This window comes from Scophthalmus maximus, chromosome 6 (assembly GCF_022379125.1).
Source record: "Scophthalmus maximus strain ysfricsl-2021 chromosome 6, ASM2237912v1, whole genome shotgun sequence".
Taxonomy (NCBI): domain Eukaryota; kingdom Metazoa; phylum Chordata; class Actinopteri; order Pleuronectiformes; family Scophthalmidae; genus Scophthalmus; species Scophthalmus maximus.
In genome coordinates, this window is record NC_061520.1 from 23,555,081 (window position 1) to 23,581,472 (window position 26,392).

The 26,392-nt window shown below is 42.9% G+C and overlaps 1 protein-coding gene across 2 annotated transcripts; it reads left to right on the forward strand.

The window, feature by feature from the left end:
* Window positions 1-4,809: 4,809 nt before the first annotated feature.
* On the forward strand, window positions 4,810-19,880 carry si:ch211-112f3.4 (EF-hand and coiled-coil domain-containing protein 1). 2 transcript variants are annotated; one of them, XM_035630807.2, is made up of 6 exons: window positions 4,810-5,635; window positions 6,269-6,710; window positions 6,807-6,941; window positions 9,732-9,811; window positions 10,078-10,219; window positions 15,918-16,985. In XM_035630807.2, exons 1-6 carry the CDS (start codon window positions 5,047-5,049, stop codon window positions 16,186-16,188), a joined length of 1,659 nt encoding a protein of 552 aa, XP_035486700.2. In that variant the 5' UTR covers window positions 4,810-5,046; the 3' UTR covers window positions 16,189-16,985. The 2 variants fall into 2 exon arrangements, with proteins under 2 accessions (XP_035486700.2, XP_035486702.1); XM_035630809.2 differs by lacking the exon at window positions 15,918-16,985 and adding an exon at window positions 16,997-19,880 and having other exon boundaries at window positions 4,812-5,635.
* Window positions 19,881-26,392: the final 6,512 nt, after the last annotated feature.

Here is a 26,392-nt window from a genome sequence, read left to right on the forward strand (position 1 = left end):
CAAATGAGGGCAGGTTCGATCGGACATGAGTTTTGAGTTCGGCCGTTGCAAAGCAGCTCCTTAGCGCTCCTTACAACACAAAAAAACCAAGCCACCCGAGCGTATGAAATGTCACCAGCGAACGTATCTACAGGCCGAAGTCTGTCGGTGCCACGAACTGAACCCACCAGGAAGACAGCATTTTCAAAGTGAGGACACGGGGAAGAGAAATCCGCGCGTCCCGACCGGCCGTCGCGAGACTCGGCGGACGCGTCGAGAGCGGCGACCCGCTCGTCCCCGACGGCGAGAGTGCGAGGGCCCGATCATCGCTGCTTGCAGCTTTAATTTATATTCAGATTGCTTTTCTTTTTAGATCTGGCTGAGCTGACTTCACTGGTCTCTTCATCCAAGCCATCAACCTGTCTTTTAGATCCTATTCCATCAAGGCCATTTAAGGATGTATTACCTTACAACAGTTCCATATTAGATCAGATCAATTTATCTCCATTAACAGGCTACGTACCAAAGGCCTTTAAGGTGGCAGTAGTTAAACCTCTCCTCAAAAAGCCAACTCTAGAACCAGATATCTTAGCTAACTATAGACCCATATCTAATCTCCCCTTTATCTCTAAAATCCTTGAAAAATCGGTTGCTAACCAGTTATGTGACTACTTACACAGGAATAGTTTGCTTGAAGATTTTCAGTCAGGATTTAGAAAACATCATAGTACAGAAACAGCACTGCTGAAGGTTACCAATGACCTTGTCATGGCCTCAGACAGTGGACATATGTCTATTCTCGTTCTATTCGATCTTAGTGCTGCATTTGACATCATTGATCACAAAATACTATTACAGAGACTAAAACACATTATAGGGATTAAAGGAACAGCACAAGAATGGTTCAAGTCTTACTTATCTGATAGATTTCCGTTTGTTAACATTAACAACAAATCTTCGATTAATACAAAAGTTAGTCATGGAGTTCCACAAGGTTCTGTGCTGGGACTGATACTTTTCACTTTGTATATGCTTCCTTTAGGCTATATAATAAGAAAGCACCACATCAATTTCCATTGCTATGCAGATGATACGCTCTTTTTCTCTATAAAGCCAGATGAAACTGACCAGGTAGACAAACTTCAGGATTGTGTTAAAGACATAAAAGCCTGGAAGACTTATATTTGTTTACTTCTCATTTCAGACAAAACTGAGGTCATTGTACTCAGCCCTAAACACCCCAGAGAAATATTATCTGAGTATAAAGTTACCTTAGATGGCATAACCTTGGTTTCCAGCTCTGCTGTGAGGAATCTTGGAGTTATTTTGTCCTTTGACTCGTACATAAAACAAGTCTCTAGGACAGCCTTCTTTCACCTGTGCAATATCGAGAACAACATCCAAAAGGATGCTGAAAATCTAGTCCATGCATTTATCACTTTTTTAATGGACTACTGTTATTCATTTCTGTTTGGATGCCCCAATAAGTCTATTTAAAGCTCCAAAATCCAAAATGCTGCAGCACGACTGCTGACAGGAACTTTAGCATCTCTGCATTTGCTTCCTTTAAAATTCAGAATAGAATTAAAAATTCTGCTCATCACCAACAAAGCATATCTCTCTCTCTCTCTCTCTCTGCCCCCCATGTATTTACATTACATGTCACTAACTCTGTTTTACTCTCTCTCCTAGTGTATATCTGACTCCAGAGCTACAGGATCCAAACCCATCATTATTATTATTATTATTATTATTATTATTATTATTATTATTATGAATAATAATAATAATAATACCATCAATGCATTTATAAGTGTCTGTATTATTTCCGTAATTATAGGTATCAGTCTGGTAAAGATTAATACGGCTGTGGTACAACTGTTCTCTCTCTCTTCTCTCCTCCTGTCTCTCATCTCCCCCTCCTTCTGCCCACCTCTCCTCTCCCCCCCATTTTCTCCTCACCCCAACCTGTCGAGAAAGATGGCTGCCCACAACTGAGTCCGGTTCTTCCAGAGATTTCTTCCTGTTAATAGGGAGTTTTTTCTCCACCACAGTCGCCAAGTGCTCTTTGTGGGATTTGTTGGGTTTTCCCTGTAATATTGTTATATTGACCTCACTATTTAAAGTGCCTTGAGACAATGTATGTTATGATTTGGTGCTAAATAAAATTGTATTGAATTGAATTGAATATTCCCTTTATGTTGGTCTAAATACAATTTCAAAGATGTCTACTTAATGGCAAGAATATGATTCTAGCGGAAAATAATATACCCGCTACTTAATAAATAGTATCATATTTATATTAAATAAACTTGGGTGCAATATGTGTGTAGTTATAGAATGTATGTCAGTGTAATGTATAATGTTATTGTGTATGTGTAGGGATTAAAATTATTACTTTATAATCAACTAATCTCTCAGTAATGCAAAGGCAAAGAAAGTTTACAAACCCAAATCTATCACAATGCCCTTTTTAATTCTGCTTTCTTTCAGTTTGTCTACCACTTTATTTTATTTTTTCTACTCTTTCTTTTGTTCTTTTTTGATTCTTATTTATTTTTGTAATGGAGGATAACCAAAGTAAGAATTTCATTGTGCGGTGTAACATTTGTTTTTTAAAGTGCCTTGAGACAATCTATGTTGTGATTTGGTGCTAAATGAAATTGTATTGAATTGAATTGAATATTCCCTACATGTTGGTCCAAATACAATTTCAAAGATCTTTACATAACGGCAACAATATGATTATAGCGGAAAATAATATACCCCCTACTTATTAAATAGTATCATATGTATATTAAATAAACTTGGGTGCAATATTTGTGTAGTTGTAGAATTTATGTCAGTGTAATGTGTAATGTTATTGTGTATGTGTAGGGATTCAAATTATTAATTTATAATCAACTAATCTCTCAGTAATGCAAAGGTAAAGAGAGTTTACAAACCCAAATCTATCACAATTCCCTTTTAATTCTGCTTTCTTTCAGTTTGTCTACCACGCTATTTTATTTTTCATACTCTTTCTTTTGTTCTTTTTTTATTCTTATTTATTTTTGTAATGGAGGATAACCAAAGTAAGAATTTTATTGTGCGGTCTAACATTTGTTTTTACTGGTCTGTCCACATGACAATAAATGACTTGACGGGTGTAAACTATATGTTTCAATCGTACTTTTTTCATCTGACGTGGCCAGATTAACCAGCAGGGCAATAATCTGTTGTTGGACCCCATTGATCACAATTATACTACATGGCAGGTTCATTATTACATCTGGCACCCAGAAACCAACCAGTACTCCAGTGCTGACATGGCAACAGTTTTGGCGACCATCCTCCCAAAAGTAAGTATTGACAATAGTTTCACACTTTTCAATGATAATGAACCCACCACTTGGGGTTTTTGACTGCTGGGCAGACAATTAGAAGCTATTTGAATAATAGAAATTTAGTTTCAGGGAAAAATGATGGCATATGTTTTAGACATAGAGAAATAAATCGATCATTAAAGAAAATAACATGTCATGTCAGATGTTTTGGAAATGAAAATAATTTTCCTGTGGTTTAAACAAAGATTGACATTCTGATTTTGAGAGTCTCACTAGATGAAGGAACTGTTGATATTCTACTTTAAATCAAAAAGTACATTGTATTAGTTTCCTTTTAGGACTTGTTGGACCTGAGTCATGAACAAAATGCATCTGAAATATCTTTCTGTCATTGCTAATGGCATGTTTGAACATAAATTGTCATAAAATAATGAAAGATGTCCAAGTCAAGTATCCAGATATCTTCAGATTTTCTGTCTGATCAACAATCCCAAACACAAATATTATGAATTTATATAGTTAGCACATAAAAGCAGCAAGTGTTGTCAAGAACTTAACTTATTTACAACACTAGGTCTAGAACTCCAACGCGTCGAACCGCACAGTTTACTGTTGAAAGAACTCTTTTTGATATTCAAAAGTAAATCAAAACAAAAGCAAAATGACCAACTTGTGCCAACTCTCTCTTTAATCATGTCCTGTGTAACTCATCCTCTTTATTGGGTCAGTGTCCAGTCCTTTTTTCTTCCACTTGCTATGCAGGTTGCTATGTTAAATAGCAAAGGCCCATTTTTATCAGATTTACTACACGTCTCATCACATCTGAAAAAATGACAGTTGTGATGAGATGTGATGATTTACTGATTCATTTTCTGCCAAGTGGCTGATCGTTTTGGCACTAGTTCTTTGTGTAATGAGTTCACTGCAGCAGTGAGGAGTAATTCCCGTGTAGATGTGTGGTGTGGTCTTGTCATGCTGAGTGTATCAAGATGCTGCCCTTTCTTGTGGCTGTCAGGTGTGTGATAAGTGGTCAGGTCAAGGTTGAGAAAGGTATTTCCTCTGGGAGTTGCTCAGTTTCAGGAAACACATTCACATTTGACTTTTAAGTAGGTGTGTTTGCCTGATGATAGTTAAAGGTGAAAAGAGAGGGTGACAGAGTATCAGGAGTCTTTTCTTTTTTGCTTTGGTTTGTTTTGTTTTTGTTGTTGACACTCTTGCATTGACTCAGATCCACTTAATATTAATTCTGGTAAAGGTGAAAACAAAAACCCACCATGATGGACTGTTTTTTGTCACCGGATGACAGGTGCCACAAAATGCCCTAAATCTCTGCGAACCATAGCGTTTACCTCAGAAACTAACACATTAACCGTATGACTCAGTAGCCGTCACATTTTGATGTGCTCTCAATCTCACTAACTCACTGTAAGCGGTGAAGAACCCACCCCCCCCCCCCCCTCTCTCTCTCACACACACACACACACATACACACACGGTCAAAGGGTGCACACAAAAGGGTGGAGTCGGTACATTTGATTTCTTTTTCTTCTCGGTGGCATCAGATCTTGCCTTGATGCGCCGGGAAGGAAACCAAGGTGAGGTTTCCAGGGAATTACGCAGCGTCAAACCAAACGGGGGAACATTTTTTTTTTAGGTTTGAAATCGTCTCCGATGCTTATTCCCCTGATCTGATTTTTTTTCGTGACTTCAAGAGGAAACGTTGGCTACTTTATGTGAAGCCATGGAGCGCACCGCATCGCCCCTAACGCGTGTCGTGCCTTTGCCGCGAGCAGCGCGTAGAAGCGAGTGGCTGCGCAGCGCCCTGGCCCATCACCACTGCCCCGATCCCGGCGTGGAGAACGAAATCGTCGTCCTGGCCACTGGAATAGACCAATACCTGCAGGAGGTCTTCCACCACTTGGCCTACCCCAACCGGGACGATGCGGTGACGGCGGAGGATTTCACCGCGCTGTGTGCCGTTCTGGGTCTCACCGAACCGGGGAAGAGGACGAAGAAAGCACGGGACGGGGCTGGAGCTGGGGAGCAAGACGAGGAGGATGAAGAGTTTAGGGATGTGAGTTCTCGGCTGCCCGGCCAGTTGTCCTTTAAAGACTTCCACTCGCGGCTCTGTGGGTATTTCCGTGTTCGCAGTGCGCGTACAGGCACCGGGGATTGTGCGTGGCGCTTGCCCCTCACCGAGGACACTGAGCTGGTCGAGAGACAGATCCGACTCCGGTGGCCGCGTGCCAGGAGGAGGAAGCGTGTCAGTTTTGATCTGAAAAGGGACCAGAGTGGACCTGGACAGTTACCTACAGGAGACCACGAGACAGGTACCGTGCAGGATGACATGTTTACATGTTATGGTGTGTTTATATGCCTCCTGCCGAAAGTATTTAAAACCTTATTGCGCTATTCTTGCACTAACTTTTTCTTATTTCATTATTTAACGCTGTACAATAATTTACCATTACCTACTGCCTGGAGATACATTATTGTGGGAGAGGTTAGTAAAGGGGAGGAAGTACTACACGCTATACTAGTTACTTCAACTCGTTTCCCCTTGTCTTTTTTCTCCCCATTCGGCAACATGTATCACTCCCCTCTTTCCTTTGTTTCGTGCTGTCACTTCTGATTTATTTTCCACCTCTTTCATCTTCTGCAACATCTGTTCTGCCAAGTACTCAGATTATTTGCTTAAAATTTGGAAATATTTAATTAAAAGTCTAGGAGTCCTACTTGAGCAAAGGTACAGGGACATTATCAGCCTAATGCAATGATTATAGTATCAAGAGTTGATACTTAAAGAGCTTTGGCTCTGTGTCTGATATTTATTTTTATATAACAACTTAATACTGATCCATCAATGTTTTTTAAGGTTATAGCTGCTGCTCAAGGTGGAAGTACTTTAGACTTTGTTAAGTAAATAACTAATAACTCCTCTCCTTTTTGAACTTCTTGTCCAGATGAGGTCTTAGCTCTGAGGGAGCTGGTGGAGGACCTCCGCTCGGCGCTGCAGGGCAGTGATGCTCGCTGCCTGGCCCTGGAGGTGGCACTCCAACGGGAGAGGAGCCGCACCCTCCCGTCTCACTCCAGCTTTACCTCTGCTGCTTCATCTCCTACAACTTCCATCACCATCGTACAGGGAAAACTGGTCCCAACGCACAGGATTAAAGGACAGTGGAGTGGTGGTGGAGGAGGCGCGACAAGGAGGGTGGCGAGGACATGGGACATCAGGGACCCCCTCCTGAGGGAGCTGAACCTGATCCGCTCCTCACGTGATGGGCAGCTGGAGGAGGCCATCAAGTTCAATGAGCGTTTGGAGATGGAGGTGCAATGGGCGTACCAAGAGGTGCGCAAGCTGCAGGGGGTGGAGTCCGCACTGAGGAAGGAGAACACTCACATCAGGTTAGTTTAATTATTGGGAGAATTTAAAGTGGACTGGAAGAATGCGTACACTGCGGTCAGAGAAGTGGTGTGATGATTTCGAATAATCTCCATCAGGAGGCGGGCGGAGGAGGCCAGGGAGGCTCTGAGCTTGGGGCTACAGAGGGTGCGGCTGATCCAGGAGCAAGCTCAGGCTGTGCCACAGCTCCAGTGCAGGATCACCCAGCTGGAGACTGAATTGCACCAGTACAGGTACAAACACAGTGTGTTTGAGTGATCGTGTGTTACACCATATGCTTTATGGGTGTGTTTGTGCAACCATTTACACATCATTACCCTCGGTGCTCTGCTGATTTGGAGTTCAATGTATTAAAGCCCTCAGGTTAAGATCCGCACAAGTGACACTCAATCAAAATCTCAGTGTTTGATAAAAGAAGATTAAATTCAACAAACACTACCAAATTCATATTCAACAGAGTCTCTGTCAAACCCTTCTCAGTGACCATATCATACTCTGATTGAATTCATTTGATGAGCAGTGATGACCAGTCTTTAATATTAAAACTAGAAGGACGCTAGGAGTGCATACCTCCGCCTAGGCTAACGCTCTTTCACGGCATGTTAAAGAAAGTTAACAAGAACAAGTCCAGAATTCAGCAGTTTATCTTGATCCTCTCCAAAATTGTATGGGTTCTTTCCTTGGGTCACGCCCGATCAACACAATTACATGCCAATCGTCTGAGTTTTAGCATAACCATGCAAACTAACAAAACAGACAAAAAAAATGCAGATGAAAACATAACCTCTTTGGCAGAGGTGATGAACTAGAATATGTTTCATGCACAGTAATGTTTCAATGTGCAAAGGTATCCAACTTCAGTGTGCACACTGGCTATACGTCTTGCCAGGTTTAAATGTAATCTGTCTATTTTAGATGAAGACTCACTTGATGACCATCAATGGTATGTGTTCATGTGGTCAGACCTACTGCTGTTTGGATGCAAATTTATGTTCAAGCTACTGGAGAAATCGCTGCCAGATTTTAAAATACTTGTTAGTGGAGCTTCTCGTAGCATACTTAAATTTCTCTAGCTTTAGATGTGCCATAACACTTTCTACCCATGTGGATTGAGTTGGGGGTTTGTTAGATTTCCCACTGTAATAGGATTAGTTACTGCGCTAATAATGAAGAAAAGGCATCAGCCTGAGCACGTGACAGTGAAGCTTCCCTAGGTGCTACCCCAAATATTGCAGTTGCTGGGTTTGGTTGTATGTCTTTTTTTACATACATATGAGTACGTCTTAGAAACAGCCGTCCAGAATAGAGCCAACATCGAGCAAGTCCAAAACCTGATAAAGTGTGGCTTCTTCATGGTGACAACGGAGCCAGGGTCCTGGAAAGGGTACACAATGGCCCAATATCCAGATAGAAATTTGGAACCTAGTGGATAACTTTTATGAATGTTAGAGGCCCAATACTAGTGCAAAAGATTAGGGAATGCTAGCCCTTTCTCATCCTTACGGTCCCACTAATTTCCTAATTAGTGGGATTTTTCTGTCCCAAATAAAAGAAGAGATACATTTGTCTAAATTTAAAAATAAATAAATTGTTAGGTATAAACACCAGGACTTCTAGGAACAAGAACAAAAATCTGGGTAAAATGATCATTTTGACTGAATTACTCCTACCCGCTAGTGAGATAGGGAGCGATGACCATCGAATTAGGTCTTGTTTGGCTTTTTCTAGCGCTTGGATCAGATTGTACTTAAATAACTCATTATATTTACATGTCACTGAAACGCCCAGATATGTGAATTTGTCTCTGACAACTTTAAATCGGAACAGGTCGAAGTTCTATTGTTGTGCATGGTCATTTATTGGAAATATAATGGTTTACTTTTCTAACGATATATTTTTCCAAATTCAGAAATAATGTCCAGAGCTTTTGGGATACATGTGTCGGGTCTCGAAATATAAATAATAAGGTCGTCTGCGTACATCGATAGTTTGTGGGTGTGTCCACCTCTGATCACACCTGTCAAACTGACCTTTTCTCTCACTACAATGGCTAATGGTTCTATGGCTATATTGAACAAGATTTGGGATAATGGACAGCCCTGTCTTGTGCCCCTATATAGGGGAAAGTATTCTGATATGACCATGTTAGTCTTAATACACGCCTTTGGAGAGGCGTACAAGACATAATCCAGGAGGAAAAGCGGGGACCAAAATCACATTTTTCTAGAGCCGCGAACAGGTATTTATATTCAACGCGATCGAAAGCTTTATGGGCATCCAGGTAGATTAGCACCTCTGGAGAGGGTGAACCATTTGGTGAATAAAGAATGTTAAACAGTTTACGTAGATTTCCAGAGAGCTGACGCCCGGACATACACCGTGTCCCAAATTATAATGCACATGATATCTTTCTCAGACTTTCCTAAATAGTCGATGCAAATGACAGTCAGTATAATTTTCAATTCATCAACCGTTAGAGTATAATTCGAATTTTATTGAACAAACCTCCAAATGATAACAGTATTTTTTTCAAAAATAAAAAACTCAAAATGCAGTGTTCCAAATTATTATGCACAACAGATTTTCAAAACATTTTATAGGTTGTAAAGAACTAAAAACTAACTAAAAAAAGGGGGCCACACCATGAGTTTCTCTCATAGTGTGGCTCTCTTCATTCTTTTAATTGCCCAGTCAATTTCCAGAGTTGAAATGGGAAGTTCAAGGTTTTCTTTGTTTTGATCACTAATTGTAGGAAATTATAGATTATTAAGGAAATGTCCTATCTCTCTTCCTTGCCCAGCTGTAGACATGCATAAATCTTCATAAAAATTCTTGAACTGATTATTGATTTCCAATTGGTCTGTGTTTCTGCCGTGTAGGGTTTCTATCTCTGCTATCCAGCTTCAGCAGCCTGTTGCAACTGATGGCAGAGTACATGATAATGATAAACCATGATAATCTAGAGAGAGACATAAATGTTACGTCGACTGACCCTGGCATCATACTGCATTTACCCCACTCAGATCGTGCTGTAGCGGCCTATTTGACATGTCTCGTCAACAAACATATCCATTAAGAGCAGAAGACAGCTGCAGCAAGACAGGTCAGTAACCGGAGAGCAGTTGATTCACTGAACAATTAAGGTTCAAATATCACAGTTCTTAACAAAGCTTTTGTTCCTTTTGGCATGTTTGTCTAAGCGATTGTTAAAGCTTTGCATTTTTCGAAAAAAACATACTCATCCAGCAAAGCGTTGCAGCACCGACAATACAGCCACACTCATTTTTTTTAACAAAATACCAATCCACATATATGTGGATTCTCCAAGTTGTCTTTGGGCATTAAGGTAACTATTACCGGTGTCTGCAGATGCAGAGTGTCTGCAGAGAGCAGTGGAGGGGAGAGCTGCCTCGGATGAAGAGGAGGATGACAGGCAGCCAAGGGAGGAAGGACAGTGCTGCCTGTCAGAGGTGAAGAAGCACTTCAGCCAGCTGCACGGCTGTGGCAAAGGGTTAGCGCACACAGCCACACACACAGAGGACCCTTCATATCATCCCTGCATACATCATCTCACCTTATCTTTTTCCAAATACTGTATGTGGTATTAGTCCAAGAACATGTGTTGATCTTCAGTTGGGACTTCGTGGTAAAAGAGAAAATGCAAACTTCTGTTACAGGCCTTAGAACTGTTTTGTGCAGGAAAAGTAGAGAAGAGACGTCATTTGCATTCCGTCTGCAAGCTGTTCTCTGTCTTTATTAAACAGAATTTAGTAACCACATTTACACAGAACTCATGTGTCGTAGCACTCAACACACTGTAGTCTCTGTTCCACATTATCCTCTCAACATTGCTTCTACTATAAATGAAAATTCACATAAACATATACTGACATGACATATCAAACAAGATATGATTGTACAAAACCGCCATTATATTCAACAGAAATATCTGACCTTTCAAAGGCCAAAGTATTTTGTGACTCAACAAGAGTCATTGTTGTCTACCAGCCTAACACATAGGACCAGCAGCGTTCACCAAAATAAAGCATTTCCCTCTTTCACAGTTCTTCTGCAGATACAGCACTTGTATCAAAACAGTACATTGGCCTTCTATTAAAACCTCTGACCACTTAACAATACAAAAATACATTCAGAACCTGTATACAGTTTTATGATAATTTTTTTACCTTCATAATTAAAGAAAATATTTACTTAAATGCATTTTAATTGAAAACAACCAAAACAAATAAAGTTTCACATGTCAAGGAGCAATTGTGTCTACAACCAAAAATATAGATGGACGTCGGCCATTTTGTTATCTTGTTCATGTGAGCAAATTCATTCGTGTGCACAGGTGAATCACAACAATCTCTCACCTGACCAAAACCTGGTACTTCCTCAATGTAACATATGAAAGGCTCATAAAGTCCTTGCAAATGAATTGTGATAAAATAAACACACCACTAACCTGTTTTGAGACAAGAGACGACAGTTGCGTTCTGTCTGCAGGCTGTTCTCTGTCGGAGGAACGACAATCTGCAGCCTCACTATAACCAGCGCTCTCTCTGGAGGATACTCACCCTTGTGGTGTGACTACGCAATTACACCTTAGACAAAATACTACTTACAATCATTATTAAATCATCTTATCAATTCAATACACTCATATTTGGCCTTTGCACAACATATAATAATACTAATTTGTGCACACACATTTGTAAGTGTCACACTTCCCTTAATCAGAATTGTCAGAAAAGTGAGTGTTTTTCTTTATGGACTGACCCTGACCTTCAGTGCGGTTAAACCATTCAGCTGGATTTCCCTGAGGATGGTAGGGGGTTGTCCGCGAGTGCCCCACTCCACCCAGTTGCTGTAGTGGCTGAAAGAGTTCATTCTCGAACTTGCGCCCTTGGTCATGGTGCAGCTTCGAGGGGTAACTGAACCTTGGGATATAATATCCCATATCTCACTCCCCGTTAGAACAGATCACACTTTGCGGGCCTAAGTTTGACTCCATGACTCTGCAGGGCTCTTAGGACTTTTCTCAGTCCTTCCACGTGGTCCTCAAAAGTCCTTGCATAGCACAGTATGTCATTCAAATATGGAATACAACACTCATCTCGTAGTGGAGCAAGCATTTCCTCCATACTGCGTTGAAATGCAGCAGGTGCATTGGTCAGTCCAAAAGGTATTCGCACCCACTCATCAATACAGAGCCTGAGCGTCCCATCTTTTATGCACGCAGACAACGGGTGCTGAGTAAGGAGATTTGAAGTTCACTATCCCACCTCTTGCCAAGAGATCCTCAATATACTCCTTTACCTCCTTGGAAAGGTGTTTTGGAATGGAGGTGTATGATTTCTGTACAGGAGTATTGTCCCTGAGGGTGATGGACATTTCCAAACTGGGTATGCACCCCATGTCATCCTCGTCTCGTGCGAATGCCCCTGACTCTTCTTGCAACATCCTCTTAACAATCTCCTGCTGTTCTTCAGTTAAATGTTTCACATCAACTGGGGGTCACATTCCTGCGTCACCCCACTCCTGTTGTTCAGCTGAGTTTCCTGAGATTCCTTTTTCGCTTACTTCCTGAGCCACATTTGACTCGGCCTGGTTCAGCTCAGTCTGTACAATTCTGGATATTGGTTCAATGCTGTACTGTAAAACGGCTCTTGGGACCGTTTTACAGTACAGGGTCACATCATGTTTGGTGTGGTTGCCAATGGGCACTTTCACATAAGGGACCTTTGCTTGGCAAATCACAAGGAGGCTGTCACGAACATCCAGCTGTTGTAACTGTGGGTTGTTGTCACTGGTTTCCAAGAGCACAAGTGGGTTTGATGTGTCAAGTGTGGATGGAATTTTACACTTAACATGTCTAACCTGTCCAGCTGGAATGACCACATCATGCAGTCCCACTTTCAGCACATCTTGCTCGACTACATTTGGGTTTGTGAGTTTTGTCTAAATTAAGTTAACCAATGTAGTGGCCTTGTCATCCTGAAGGTTCATTGCACCCCGAAGGAGGTTCACAATGGTTGGCACGAAATGTACATTCTCCTTTGGTCCCATAATCAGCTGCTCAATTACATTGAAACCAATCAGAGGGCAGTCCATGGACACACTACTCACCAAGAAAGGCAATTGTATTGCTAGATTTGGGTCACTGTTGTCTGGGAGACTCACCATCACTCCCAGTCATCCATCACAAGGCAATGGTTGGCCATTGACAGTCAGCACACTGAGGGCCTTTTGTCCTGTCAGTTCAGCCAATGGCCGTAGCTTATGGTCGGGAAGGTAAGTCTTAACCCACCGACGGTCGAGGAAACTCACTTGGGCACCTTTGTCCAACAAACAGTCCACTGCATAACTATGAATTTAGCACTTGATTTTGCTTTTTTTCCCACTAGCTGAGCTACTTTTTCATAGGCTATAGTCGCTTTGTTTATGAGTGGGGGGGGGGGGGGGGTGCACAGTCTGTTTTCACACCAGTCACATCGGGCTTGGTGGGACACTGCTGTTCACTGCTGCTTAGAGAATGGGCATCAGCAGCAGATGGCTGGTTAGTGTTCCATACTTGCCCACGCTTGAGACATCCTAGTGCCCTGTGGCCTGTCTCCCCACATATGAAGCAGTGGTTGCAGGATCCAACACTTTTTTACACATATTTAGGGCAGCCATATTGTTTTACAGCTCGTCTTGGCCTTTGATGAGTGGGGGTACATTTGCATGTCTGCTCTGAGACCTGGGAGGACTCCACCAGCTTAGATAGTGCATCCACCTTTGCATTCAGTTTCTCTATTGCTGTATTTCAATTCAATTAAATTTTATTTGTATAGCGCCATATCACAACATACATTGTCTCAAGGCACTTTACATAGTGAGGTCAATATTACAGTAATAGAGGGAAAACCTAACAAATCCCATAATGAGCAAAGCATTTGGCGACGTTTGAGAGAAAAAACTCCCTTTTAACAGGAAGAAATCTCTGACAGAACCGGACTCAGTTGTCGGCAGTCATCTGTCTCGAAGAGAGAGAGGACAGTTGTACAACTGCTGCTTTAGTCTCTACCAGATTGATACTTATAATAAGGGGTTTGGGTCCTGCAGCTCTGGGGTCAGAGATACACTAGGAGAGATAGAAAACACAAACAGGGTTAGTGACATGTAATGTAAACATATTGGGGGATAGAAGAGTTGTATAACAGTTGCTTTAATCTCTACCAGACTGATACTTATAATTACAGAAAAACTGACACTTATAAATGCAATGATGTTATTATTATTATTATTATTATTATTAATAATAATAATAATACTAGTAATAATAATAATGACGGGTTTGGATCCTGCTGCTCTGGAGTCAGAGATACACTAGGAGAGAGAGAAAATAGAGTTATTGACATGTAATATAAATACTTGGGGGCAGAGACAGAGAGAGAGAGAGAAAAGAGGGAGGAGAGAGAGAGAGATTTTTTTTTGGATTTTTACAAAAACACTTTATTTACCTGTTTCATCATAAATCGGGTTCAAATACAGTGCAAGTGAATACTTCCCTTTTCATTTATTTTTTTTATACAAATCAGTCAGTCAAAAATTGTGCAATCTGCAAATCATCATCATCAGCAGAACAAAGAATTTTTTCATAACACTAACATTTTTTTAGAAGTTCCTATATCCCCGATGTTTTTATAAAATCTGAATTCTAACCAGAGTCTGGCCCTGAGGTTCACCTACCACACTGTTGGGGCCTCTTGCCCTTCCCTGTTCTCCACACGGTTCTTCCTGGAAACATAAATGGCCAACTTAGCTTCACCTAAAAGAAAATTATGGAGCTGCCACTTCTCTTTGTTGCACTTGTTGTAGCCAGCTCCCATGATAAAAACCCTCTCCGTAAAAACAACATTAAAGAGACAAAAAAAACATTGTTAAAAGAGAGAAGAACTCAGTGAGTCTCTTACACTCAGTAAAAACATGGAAAACAGTCTCACACAGATTACAAAATGGACAGTGGTTTAAAAAAGCAGGGTTAATAAAAGAAATAAAAGAATTGGAGGCAATAGCACCATGTTCAATTCTCCACTGTAGGTCGCCAGTTTGCTTTTTTAGGGGAGGTTTGTATAAAACCCTCCACTGTGGGCAAAGTCCATTTTCACCAAATCTCTGTGACCACACAGTGGAGGGTCTGTTGCTCAGTCCGGACTTTTGGATGCTCTTCACACAGTTAAAGTAGAGTGCCTTTCTGTCAGCTCTGTGGAGAGTCAGTTTCTGTTCATTTGTAGTTTTGAGTAAGGGGCCGGTCAGTTCTCCCAGGTCTGGGCTCAGGAATATCTCCGAGAAGGGATCAGTAGGATCGGGTTCAGTTTTTTTCCTTGTAGCACCTGTTAAGGAAGCTCCTGTCCTTCCCAGAGAGTCTCCGGGCCCAGAGTTCCAGGATCCTCTGGGTCACCCCCACCGACTGTAGCCCCAACACAGAACCCAGAGCCTGGGCCACTGCATCCACCAGCTGTTTTAGTGTGAGGGTTCCAGACCGGATCAGCGTCTCTGTCAGTCAGGGTGTTGCGTTGCTGCTGACATCAAGTCTGGTTCCATGGATCAGTGGTTCTCTCAACAACCACTGCAGAGAGTCGGCTTCAGGACACCTTTTTTGAATAAAAAGGGCCCATGATTTAAAAACACCTTGATAAAACAGAGATAAACGGAGGTGTTAAATTTAGAAATTTAGAAACAGTTAAAAACAGAGCATTATCCAACCCCAGGTTATTAGTACGCCTAAGGATGCAACTGGCCACATCTCTCCACAGCAGATCTGCCGAACTTGTAAGATACTTCTGTATGAATTGAAGCCTAAAGGTGGCAGTCCGGCTGGCCAGGTGAACGAGGCCCTGTCCCCCCTCCTCTCTGGCTAAAAACAGCATCCCTTGTGGCACCCGGTGTAGACCATCCCAAAAGAAATCAACCATTTTTCTTTGTATCCCAGCTAGTAAGCCTGGGGGGAGGGGTCTAGACAGGTTAAGGGGTGCCACAACTAGGATGCTGCAAGGTTATTTAAAACCAATACTCTACCTTTAAAAGACATTTGATGGAGAAACCATTTCCATTTAGACATTTTTGCATCTATTTTCTCTGTAACGGTCTCCCAGTTCTTCTTAACTATGTTCTCTTTTCCCCAAAACACTCCCAAGTACTTAATGCCATCTTTTTTCCAGGTTAGGCTTTGTGGGAGGACTGGGAGACCGCCATGCCATTCACCGACAGCAAAGGGCTTCACTTTTTTTCCAGCTCATCCTCCCTGCCGATGCTGTACTAAAATCACTAATGATACTGGTTAAAAGGTCTGCATCTCTCCGATCTTCAACTAAAACAATAATATCATCTGCATATGCTGATAAAATCATGCTTCAATTAAAACCAGGTAAAACCAGACCTTGTAGGTTAGAGCGTATTTTTTTGAGGAGGGGTTCCAGGGAGAGCGTATAGAGCATCCCTGACAGAGCACAGCCCTGCCTGACACCTCTACACACTCTAAAAGGAGCACACAGACTGCTGTTAATCTTCAGCACACTCTCAACCTCACTGTACAGCACCTGGATCTTAGCTATGAACCCAGCGCTGAACCCAAACTTCTCTATGACTTTCCAAAGGAAGTTGTGCTCAACGCGGTCAAAAGCTTCTTCCTGGTCTAGCGAAATCAAACCAGTATCTATACCCCCCGAACTAGAGACATCCAAAACATCCTGAATGAGGTGGACATTGTCCACCATGGACCTGCCGGGTACACGATAGGTCTGGTCCCGATGGATGACCTGCTCCATAACCTTCCCCAGCCTGGAGGCCAAGATCTTTGACAGAAGTTTGTAATCCACACAGAGCAATTACACAGGGCGCCAGTTTTTGATGTCTTCTTTGGCAGTAGTGTGAGGACTGCCCTCCTTCAGGACACTGGCATGGAACCAGAGGCCAGACACTTATTAAACACTTACGCCAGAAGGCTTTAAAAAATTCTACAGTTAGGCCATCAATGCCAGGAGCCCGTTGTCCCTGCATGCCCTGCAGAGCAGTCTGCAGCTCCTGCATCTGGAGGGGGGCCTCAAGCTGTGAGTTTGTCTCTTGAGGCAGTCCGTCACAGAACTCCTCTAGGAGTGTCAGCTCCTCTTCATATTCACTTTTGTAAAGGGATGTATAGAAACTCACAGCTCGCCTTCGTATCTGCCATGGTTCCACGAGCTCCTGCCCTGTGTCAGAGAGCAGTGTGGATAAATTTCCTTTGCCCGTTCTTTTTCTCCAGACTGAAGAAAAAGCTAGAAGGAGCATCCATCTCCCTGATGTTCTGGAACCGGGACCTGACCAGTGCACCCTATACTTGAGCGTCCAGCAGGTCGGCTAAGCCATTTTTTGACTTTGAGACTTTCAAAACAGCCTCTATTTTCTGTGGACTCACTTAAATGTTCTAGTTCCACTATATATGTCTCTAGATCCTTCATAGATCTGGTGATGTCTCGTGTGACATTGAGGGTTTGCTGCTGACACAACATCTTTATCTGAGTCTTACCATGGTCCCACCACTGCCTAAGACTGCTAAAATCACCCTTCCTCTGTCTAAAAACATTCCAGAAATAATATAATATCCACTTTTTGGTAAAATATTTCTGAAACTAACATTAAACAACAGCAGGGAATGATCACTAAAACCGGCAGGTAAAATATTACATCTTTAAAAGACATTAAAATGATGTTTAAAAAAATAAATATGATCCAGCCTGGCTGAGGAGACCCTACTCTCTCTGAGGTTGGACCAGGTGTACTGTCTACTGTCTTTGTGCATCCTCCTCCACACATCCACCAGGCCATGGGAGTAGACCAGCTGCTTTAAGGCGTGCTGAGAGGCTGGATGAGGCTCTGCGTGATTGGGATCTAAAGATGCATTTTCAGTGCAGTTAAAATCCTCTGATGCACAACCATTTAAAACATCATTATCTTTTTGTAAAAAAAAAGCTTTTTCTCTGCACCAGTTGTTGGAGCGTACCCATTAATAAAAACAGCTTTAAAAGTCTCGAACTGGGGGACTTCCGGTTGGCTGCAGAGCAAAATGGCAGGCTGAGTGCTTTGCTCCCGTGAGTCGGCATATTTACCACCACCGAAACACCAATTCAAAGATACAGAAGTTGATTTCGTCAAGATTATTAAGGGGGCGACCAAAGGCAGAGGTAAAGGGACGCAAGATAAACTGAGTAAAGATTTACATCGTGCAGAACAAGCCGCGGACGTGATGCAGGGAGAAGAAGGCCAACATGGCGCCGACTCAGCAACGGGAACGGTGCGCACGGGACTTGAGGCCATAAGTAAGCAGATCAGCGACCTTAAGACCGATCTAAAACCAGACTTACAAATGTTCAAAGAAGACATTAAACGCGACATGAGAGAAGAATTTATCGAGTTCAAGCAAGGTGTCAATCAGCAGCAAGAACAGCAAGAATAAAAATTAATGGATCACTATCTCCATCAATCACACTGGAAAGAGGAACCAGACAATGTTGCTGTTTCCGCCCCACGCTGTTTGCTTTCTATATTGAACACCTGGCTCAGGCAATCCGCCAGCATTTAAAACCCATTGGATTTTGGTAGTAAGATTAACGTAATTAAGATGAGCATCTTGCCCAGATTGCTATATCTGTTCCAGGCTTTGCCAGTAGGGGTCCCTCAACACCAATTCTTAACTTGGGATAAACTTATTTCTAGATTTATCTGGGATGGAAAGAGGCCGAGAATAAGTTACACAACACTTCAGTTGCCCAAACATAAAGGAGGGATGGCACTTCCAAATCTCAAAGACTATTTTTATGCAGCTCAATTTCGGCCCTTATTTCTTTGGTGTAATGATAATTATTTTGCCAGATGAAAGAAATTGAGACATATGTTGAGGGTTATCAGATCCAGTCAGTTTTAGGGGAAAAGGAAATCCCTCTATTAGTCAAAAGTAAAATTAACTCAATAACTTCTGGTGCACTTGAGTTTTGGCTTACCTTTGTAAGGCAATATAAACTAAGGAAAGACCAGAAAGTACTAAGATGGATAGCCTTTGATTCTCAGTTTAAACCAGGGGAAAATGATTACATATTCAAGCAATTGGGCAGTAAAAGGTATTAAGGCAGTGTGCACAATCATGGAAAACAAGGAATTGCAAACATTAAAAGAAAAATTTCCCTTCATAATCAAGACTTATTTAGGTATATACAATTCAGAGACTATTACAACAAGGAAATTAAGATGGAGAACTCACAAGAATTAAACCCAGTTGTAAAAGATATGATGAATGCATATAGACCAAAACTAAATGTGTTAAAGTAATCCCCATGTTTTATGAAAGCATTATGGAATGTAGGGGTAACTCAACATTATATCTGAAATCAAGGTGGGAAAACGAGCTAAATTTAGAAATTTCATCAGATGAATGGTATGACATGTATGAAACTCAACATACTTCCACAAGCTCACAGCAACTGAGGGTATTCAACTGGAAAAATTTGGTACGTTTTTTTATTACACCTAAAATCAGCAGTAGAGCAACTTCAACACACTAGCCCTGCTGGAGACGATGTGGCTGTTTAGAAGCACATCACACACATATTTGTTGGAGTTGTGGAAAACTCAAGTCATTTTGGGAAGATGTACATTTATTCTTGATTAACGTGCTTGGATATAAGATCCCTTTTTCATGCACTGTCCTGTACTTGGGTCATATTTCAGCAGTAACACTACAGAGGGACCAACACTTGGTAAAGATACTCCTTACAGCAGCTAGGAAAGCCATAACTAGAAATTGGTATAAACCTGATCCCCCTAAGCAGGATAAATGGTTTGATGTCATAGAAGAAATACGGACAATGGAAAGATTGACTTTTGTGTTAGGTTTAAGCGAGGATTTGTATGCAAAGAGATGGCAGAATTGGATACTTTACTCAGACAAAATAAAAGGACACTGGCTCAGTTTGTACTCATTTAAGTGTAAGGCAGCTACTCAAAAATAACTTAATTTTTAAATATATATATTTATTTTTTTTGGCTCTCATCAAGTTTCACCACAGGCTATGTTCTTGTTTTTCTTGTTTTTATTTTAATTTTTTTTACTTGAGCAACATTTGTAAATTGATATGACTGTGATATACCGAAAAATCAATAAAAACTAGAGTGAAAAAAGAAAAAGTCTCGAACTGAGCTTTGATTAAAAGCAACCTCCCCTGGATAAAATGTTCGACCTCCAGTGAGTTGGGTTTTAAAGCCCTGGAGAAGAAGCCCACTCCTCCACTCAGAGAAGTGTTGTGACTTAAAAAGGCTTCCCACTCCCTCCTCAGTCTGCTTTATTCGTAAAATCACTGCGTTTCGTGTAAAAAAAACACATCTTCATTCTTCATTTTTGCAGTTTCATTGCTCTTTTCCTTATGTCTCTAGCACCGTTAACATTAAGAACACCCAATCTAAAAACATCCATGGTGAGTGAGGTATTAAAAAAAAGAAATAAAACAAATAAATTAAATAAAACAGCTGCCTTTCCCATCATCTTTTATCTGTTTTTTTGCTTCAGCACAAGTTTCTTTAATCTAAAAACCTCTTGATCGGTGAGGCCAGACTCCGCTCTACGACTTATGCGGAGCTTGGCCGAAGAATAAAAAAGACCTAAGTCTGGGAAATGATCAACTATTTTCACCCTGTGTTGGTTTTTTGTTTGCTGTAAAAAGGTCTTGTTTTTTTCTGATTTCTTCTCTTGGCTGCTGTTCAAATTATATATGTCCCTGTTGTCTGACACACACTCATCAGTTCCACTTTCATCTGTGTTGAATCTTTTCTGCCTCTTTTATTCCAATTTGTTAGCTTTTTTGTTCATTTTCCTTTCTGTCACCTGCCTGTATTTTTTCCATCACCTGTCTTCACTTCCACCTGGTCACTGAAACAGATGTTTCATTTCATGCATCACTTTCACTCCTTACTTCCTCTCCTTCTTCCACCTCCTTTTTACCCTGTCTCAACCAAAAAATTTCTCCCCACTCTCTCTCACATCATTCACACACACACACCTGGTGTATATACAGTACTCACCCCATGCGCTGGGTCGGACACAGCAGCAGATCTCCGTGGTGTGGCACGTGGAGCGGCAATTGCCTGTTCAGGTGAGGCCTGCTCATTGGTCCCGCGGCCGCAGGCGCCCCGACCGGGCCGCGGGACCAATCGATCCCCACCCGCAGTCGCGGGAGCGGACCACCGGGCAGCTGTCCCCTGCCGCCCCGGTGTTGGAGGAGCAGCGGGGGCCCCCGCCCCAACGCCGGTATCCTCCCCCCGAGCCAGGCGGAGCTGGATCACTCCGCCTCGGACAGGACTTGTGTGTCCCTCCTCTCCACAACCGAAACACTTCATCACAGATGAAGTGCCGAAAATCACGTACTCATAATCATCTACTTTAATACGGAAGCAGAGGTTGAGCTCCTCGTTCCGGTTGTTCAGTATCATATAGAGATGTCTGGGGTGAGACACTACGTGTTTCAGTAATGGAGACTTACATCCAGACATGATCTTCCTGATCGGGGAAACCACCTTCCTGTGACTGGAGAGCTCTCTACTGAGAAACTCATCGGTTATGAAGGGAGGAACATTTGATAGGACTACCTTGGTGGCCGGTTGTGATAGCAGTAGCACCTGTACGAAGCTATGTCAAAGGCAAGACGCCAGTGAGAAAACAAACAAATAAAGAAAATGACTCGGTGGACAGTCGTTGATCTTTCTCCTCCTACTCACATAAATTGCCATTTTGGCCTGTCCCAAGAGAAAGTTAAAAAGCTGACATTTGTCTTTATACATTTTTTGTACTTAAAACCAAGTTTAAAAGTTTGTTCTCAGAAAACTTCTCCTGCTTTACTAAACAAATTCTGCAGCAACCTGAAGAGCGGCTCGCAGAGGGGGAAACAGTGGAAGACTGTTTCTCTGTCTGGACAGAACATACGCGTGTCTCTGGTGTCTGTGTTTATCATGGACACGAAGGCGTTGACCGCTACTGCCCCGTGAAGCAGTCGCCACTGGAGGTCAGCCACCTTCTTGGACAATGGAGGCTTGTACAGGCTACTCCAGGCCGGCGTGACCTCAGCTCCCAGGTGCAGGTGACGCGCCAAGGTGTGTCAACCCGCTCATTCAACTTTCTCTTATTCAGACACACAACCATCATCTTGTACAACACCTTACCTTTAGCCTAGTCGAAATTAAAACCAAGACTGTTGTGGACTGAGATGAGACCGTCAGTCACATTAAAACCAGAGCGCACAGCTAGGCATGGAAAAGGATCATTTGGGTTTGGTACAATAAAACCATCACTGTAATCTTTTAACATTAAAAGTTCGTGAGCAGTCAGACTGCGTATCCACATTTCCGGCAATGTGCTGATGATGCGGACTGATCTCTCGCCCCGTCTTGCTGCTAGAGCAGCTGCATTGTCCAGAGCAGGTCCGGTTTGTTCCACAACAGATCCCAGGGTCAGGATCCCTGCTCTGCAGAACGTCTGAAAGACTGCTACTCCTGCCCAGCAGGGGGCGTCCAGGCGTCCAGGGTACACCACAGGCTCCTGCAGCAACCAGTGCAGGGAGGAACTCTGCACTGGTTGCTGGTTGCACCTTCACCAACATGTTCCACACATTAAAAACCGCTTGATAAAAAATGAGCAAAGTCTGAAAAGGAAGTCTTAAAGTCTTAAAATCGATCAGGAAAAGAGAGTCGCTTAAACCCAGACCTCCGACACGAGCCAGGACAAGCTGAGCCAGTGGCCTCCACACCAGATCCTTAGGTCCGAACAGGAGTCTTTGGATGAACTGTAGTCTCAAAGCGCCACCTCTGCTGGCCAGGTGCACTAGGCCCTGGCCTCCTTCTTCCTTAGGCAGGAACAGAACTGCCTGCGGAATCCAGTGCAGCTTGTCCCAGAAAAAGTTCACCAGGACTGCCTGGATCCTGGGCAGCAGTCCGGGAGGAGGGTCCACACAGGCTAACCGGTGTCACAAGGAGGATGACACCAGGTTATTTATTATTAATGTCCTCCCCCTGTAGGACAAACAAGGAATTAGCCACTTCCACCTTTTTAATTTCGCCTCAAATTTTTTTAATAAGTTTATCCCAGTTCTTCTTTGTTTCGGATTCATCCCCTAAAAACAAACACAGGTACCTCATCCCACCTTTTTCCAGAAGAACTAAACTACCCACCAAACCGTTCCCAACCATCACCGCTTCACTCTTTTTCCAATTTACCTTGGATGAGGATATTTTATTAAAAAGAGTGACGATTTCCTCCAACAAATTTACGTCGCTCTGTTTGTTTAAAATTATGACAATATCATCAGCATACGCTGACATTTTAAAAATCGATGAGACACCTTGGAAACGTACACCGGTAAGTTATTTTCTTAGTTTGTGGAGCAGGGCCTCAATGGCGAGGGAGTACAGCATCCCAGAAAGGGAGCATCCCTATCCTACCCCCCTCTCCACAACAAAAGGTGCAGATAACCCACCATTCATTTTTAATATACTCGCAATGTCACGATACAAGACTTGGATCTTGGCAATGAAACCTGGGCTGAACCCAAAAGCACTCAGTGTTTGCCACAGGTACTGGTGTTCAACCCGATCAAAAGCCTTTCCTGGTCTATGGAAATAAGACCAGTATCAATGCCCAATGAGCTAGAGACCACCAAAACATGTTGAATCAAAGTGATGTAATCACTTATTAACCTGCCGGGCACACAGTAGGTCTGATCCACGTGGATGACTTATTCAATTACCTGTCGAACCCTCGTGGCGAGAACTTTTGATAGGATTTTATAGTCCCCACTCAGCAGAGACACAGGTCTCCAGTTTTTTAACTCCTGCAGGTCTCCTTTCTTCAGCAGTAAGGTGATGACTGCCCTCCTGCAGCTCAGCGGCAGCCGACCTGTACGGAGGCTGTCATCGACGACCTCCGTCAGATCCTTGCCCACAATTGAACAAAATTATTTGTAAAAGACGACGGGTAAACCGTCGTTGTCGGGAGCTTTGCCACGCCAGACTCATTGCTGCCTCATGCAGCTCAGCTTTGCAAACAAGGACTGTGATCCAGCCACATTTACATCCTTTACGTATTCCTTCCTGTAGAGTTCCTTGTAGAAGGATGTGGCGTATCTCCGGATCTCGGTGGTTTCATTAATACTGGATCCATCTTCAACACGCAGGGAGTGAAAGATCTTTTTCTGTCCGTTCCTCCGACCTCCTTTCCGTCTAGGTATTTGAGCTCAAACAATTTAAAAAGAGAAGCTCTTTTTAAAACTCTTCTTGCTCCATTTATGTTTAAAGATCCTATTTTAATGTCAGCCATAGAAAAAAAACAACATCGGACCTTCGTCACCAATTTCTTAAGTCTGTACACCTCTTGGTCACTGAAGGCATTGTCTTCCCTCCTCAGCCGAGTCACAGAGCTGATGAAACCTCTGAGGTCTGGGAAGAACTCCTCCATCTTCACGGCCCTCATCCCCTTAGTGAGCGACAGAAAGGCCTTGATTTTATCCAGCGCATACAAAGTGCCCCCTCCTGTGACGGTGTCCACTCACACTCCTCATCGTTATCAGACCCCTCCTCCAGGGCCTTTCTCGCTTTAGCTCCGTTCTGACCTTTGTCACTGCTGTTTTTTCTCTTGTTTTTATTGGATTTGTTCACCAGACTTTTTTCAAATTCAGAAATCTTTTCAGTCATCATGGCATCATCATTCACACTGTCACTCTGCCCACTGCAGCTTCTTTTATCATTCAAACTCTCACTGCAGCTTCTTTTATCAATCTTCTTTGCTTGTTTCTTTGCCCTTGGTTTCTCGCTTCTCCTGCTACTACCTCCTTCCCTGCTTCTTTTATCATTCAAACTCTCACTGCCGCTTCTTTTATCAATCTTCTTTGCTTGTTTCTTTGCCCTTGGTTTCTCGCGTCTCCTGCTACTACCTCCTTCCCTGTTTTTTTCCCCCTCTTGGGCCATTTCTGTCTCCTGAACTGTCTCCTGTCCCGTCTCCTGACCTGTCTCCTGTCCCGTCTCCTGTCCCGTCTCCTGACCTGTCTACTGTCCTGTCTCTTTTCCTGTCCCCTTTCCAGACCGCTGTGCACTGAGCCGTCAAGCCCGCTCTCTTTTTTCTGGGCATGACTGGATCAAGTGTCCTTCCTCCCCACAACCAAAACACTTCATTGTCTCAGAGGTGGCAAACACCACGTAGCTGAAGCCCTCCACCTTGAAGCTAAAAGTCAGGTTGAGGACTCCCGTGCTGTCCCTGGGGATCATGTACACTTGTCTCCTATGACACACCACATGCTTCAGTTTCGGGGACTTGCTCCCCAGCAGAACCAGTTTGATCGGGGACACCAGCTGACCGTAGCGCGACAGCTCTTTGGCAAAATCAGTGTTTTTAATAAACGGAGGTGCGTTAGATATAATGATCTTTTTCGCCGGGTTCACCAGCGGGAGAACCGGCGTGAACCTATCGCGCACCACGATGCCGTTCTCCACCATCTGCTCCACTTTAGCGACATTGTCCAGGAAGATGACGATGGCGCTGTTCATTCGAGAGGCGGACTTGACATAGTGGAAGCCAACCAGCTCACCCACAGCGAGGCCACGAGGCTGGCCTCCTCCACAGAGCATCCGACCACCGTTGAGATCCTCACCGCGTTTCGGCGAGTCAGCCTCTCCAGCTCCGCATGGCCGCTGAAGACGGGCATGACGCCCGACCACCTTCAGACACCAAGCAGAGCAAACACCACAACCACAAACTCACAAAACTCACGAAACACAAACAACAAACACAAAACACATAGAAAGAACAAAGTTCGTAAACTCACTCAACACTCACCACTCGCTCACCACTCACTCGCTCAGAGAGAGAGGGAGAGAGATTCTCATGATATAAGTTTCCCCAGCAGTCTAGGCCTATAGCAGCATAATAAAGAAATGGTTTATTAAACACCTGAGCAGCTCTAACTATAAGCTTTATCAAAGTGGAATGTTTTAAGTTTAACTTTAAATGTAGAGAGGGTGTCTGCCTCCCTGACACAAACTGGGAATGGATTCCAGAGGAGAGGAGCCTGGTGGCTGAAGGCTCTGCCTCCCATTCTACTTTTACAGACTCTGGGAAGTAGTCCTGAGTTTACAGAGCGAAGTGATCTACTGGGAAAACATGAAACTAAGTAAGGATCATAAGTAAGATATGATGGAGCTTGATTATTAAAGGCTTTGTAGGTTAGGAGCAGGATTTTGAATTATATTCAGAATTTTACAGGAAGCCAGTGCAGAGATGCTAACACTGGAGAAATATGATGTCTTTTTCTAGTTCCTGTCAGAACTCGTGCTGCTGCATTTTGGATTAACTGGAGGCTTTTTACAGACTATTTTAGTCTTGTTCTTGTTGTCGGGTGATCTCTCCATTCTTTTATCAGGCTCTAGTTGTGCACTGTGAGCATGTGTTACCTTTTGGCGGGGAATGTCCCAGTCTTCGCTGTCTTTCACTTTCCTCACTAAAGACTTTGTTGCTTTGTCTTATCAATGATTCATCTGAAATTGCATAATCACATAGGAGAGGCTTGAGTTCATTTCGAATACCACTGTACCTGGGAGAAGGCTGATGGATGGTACGCAGAAACACATTCTG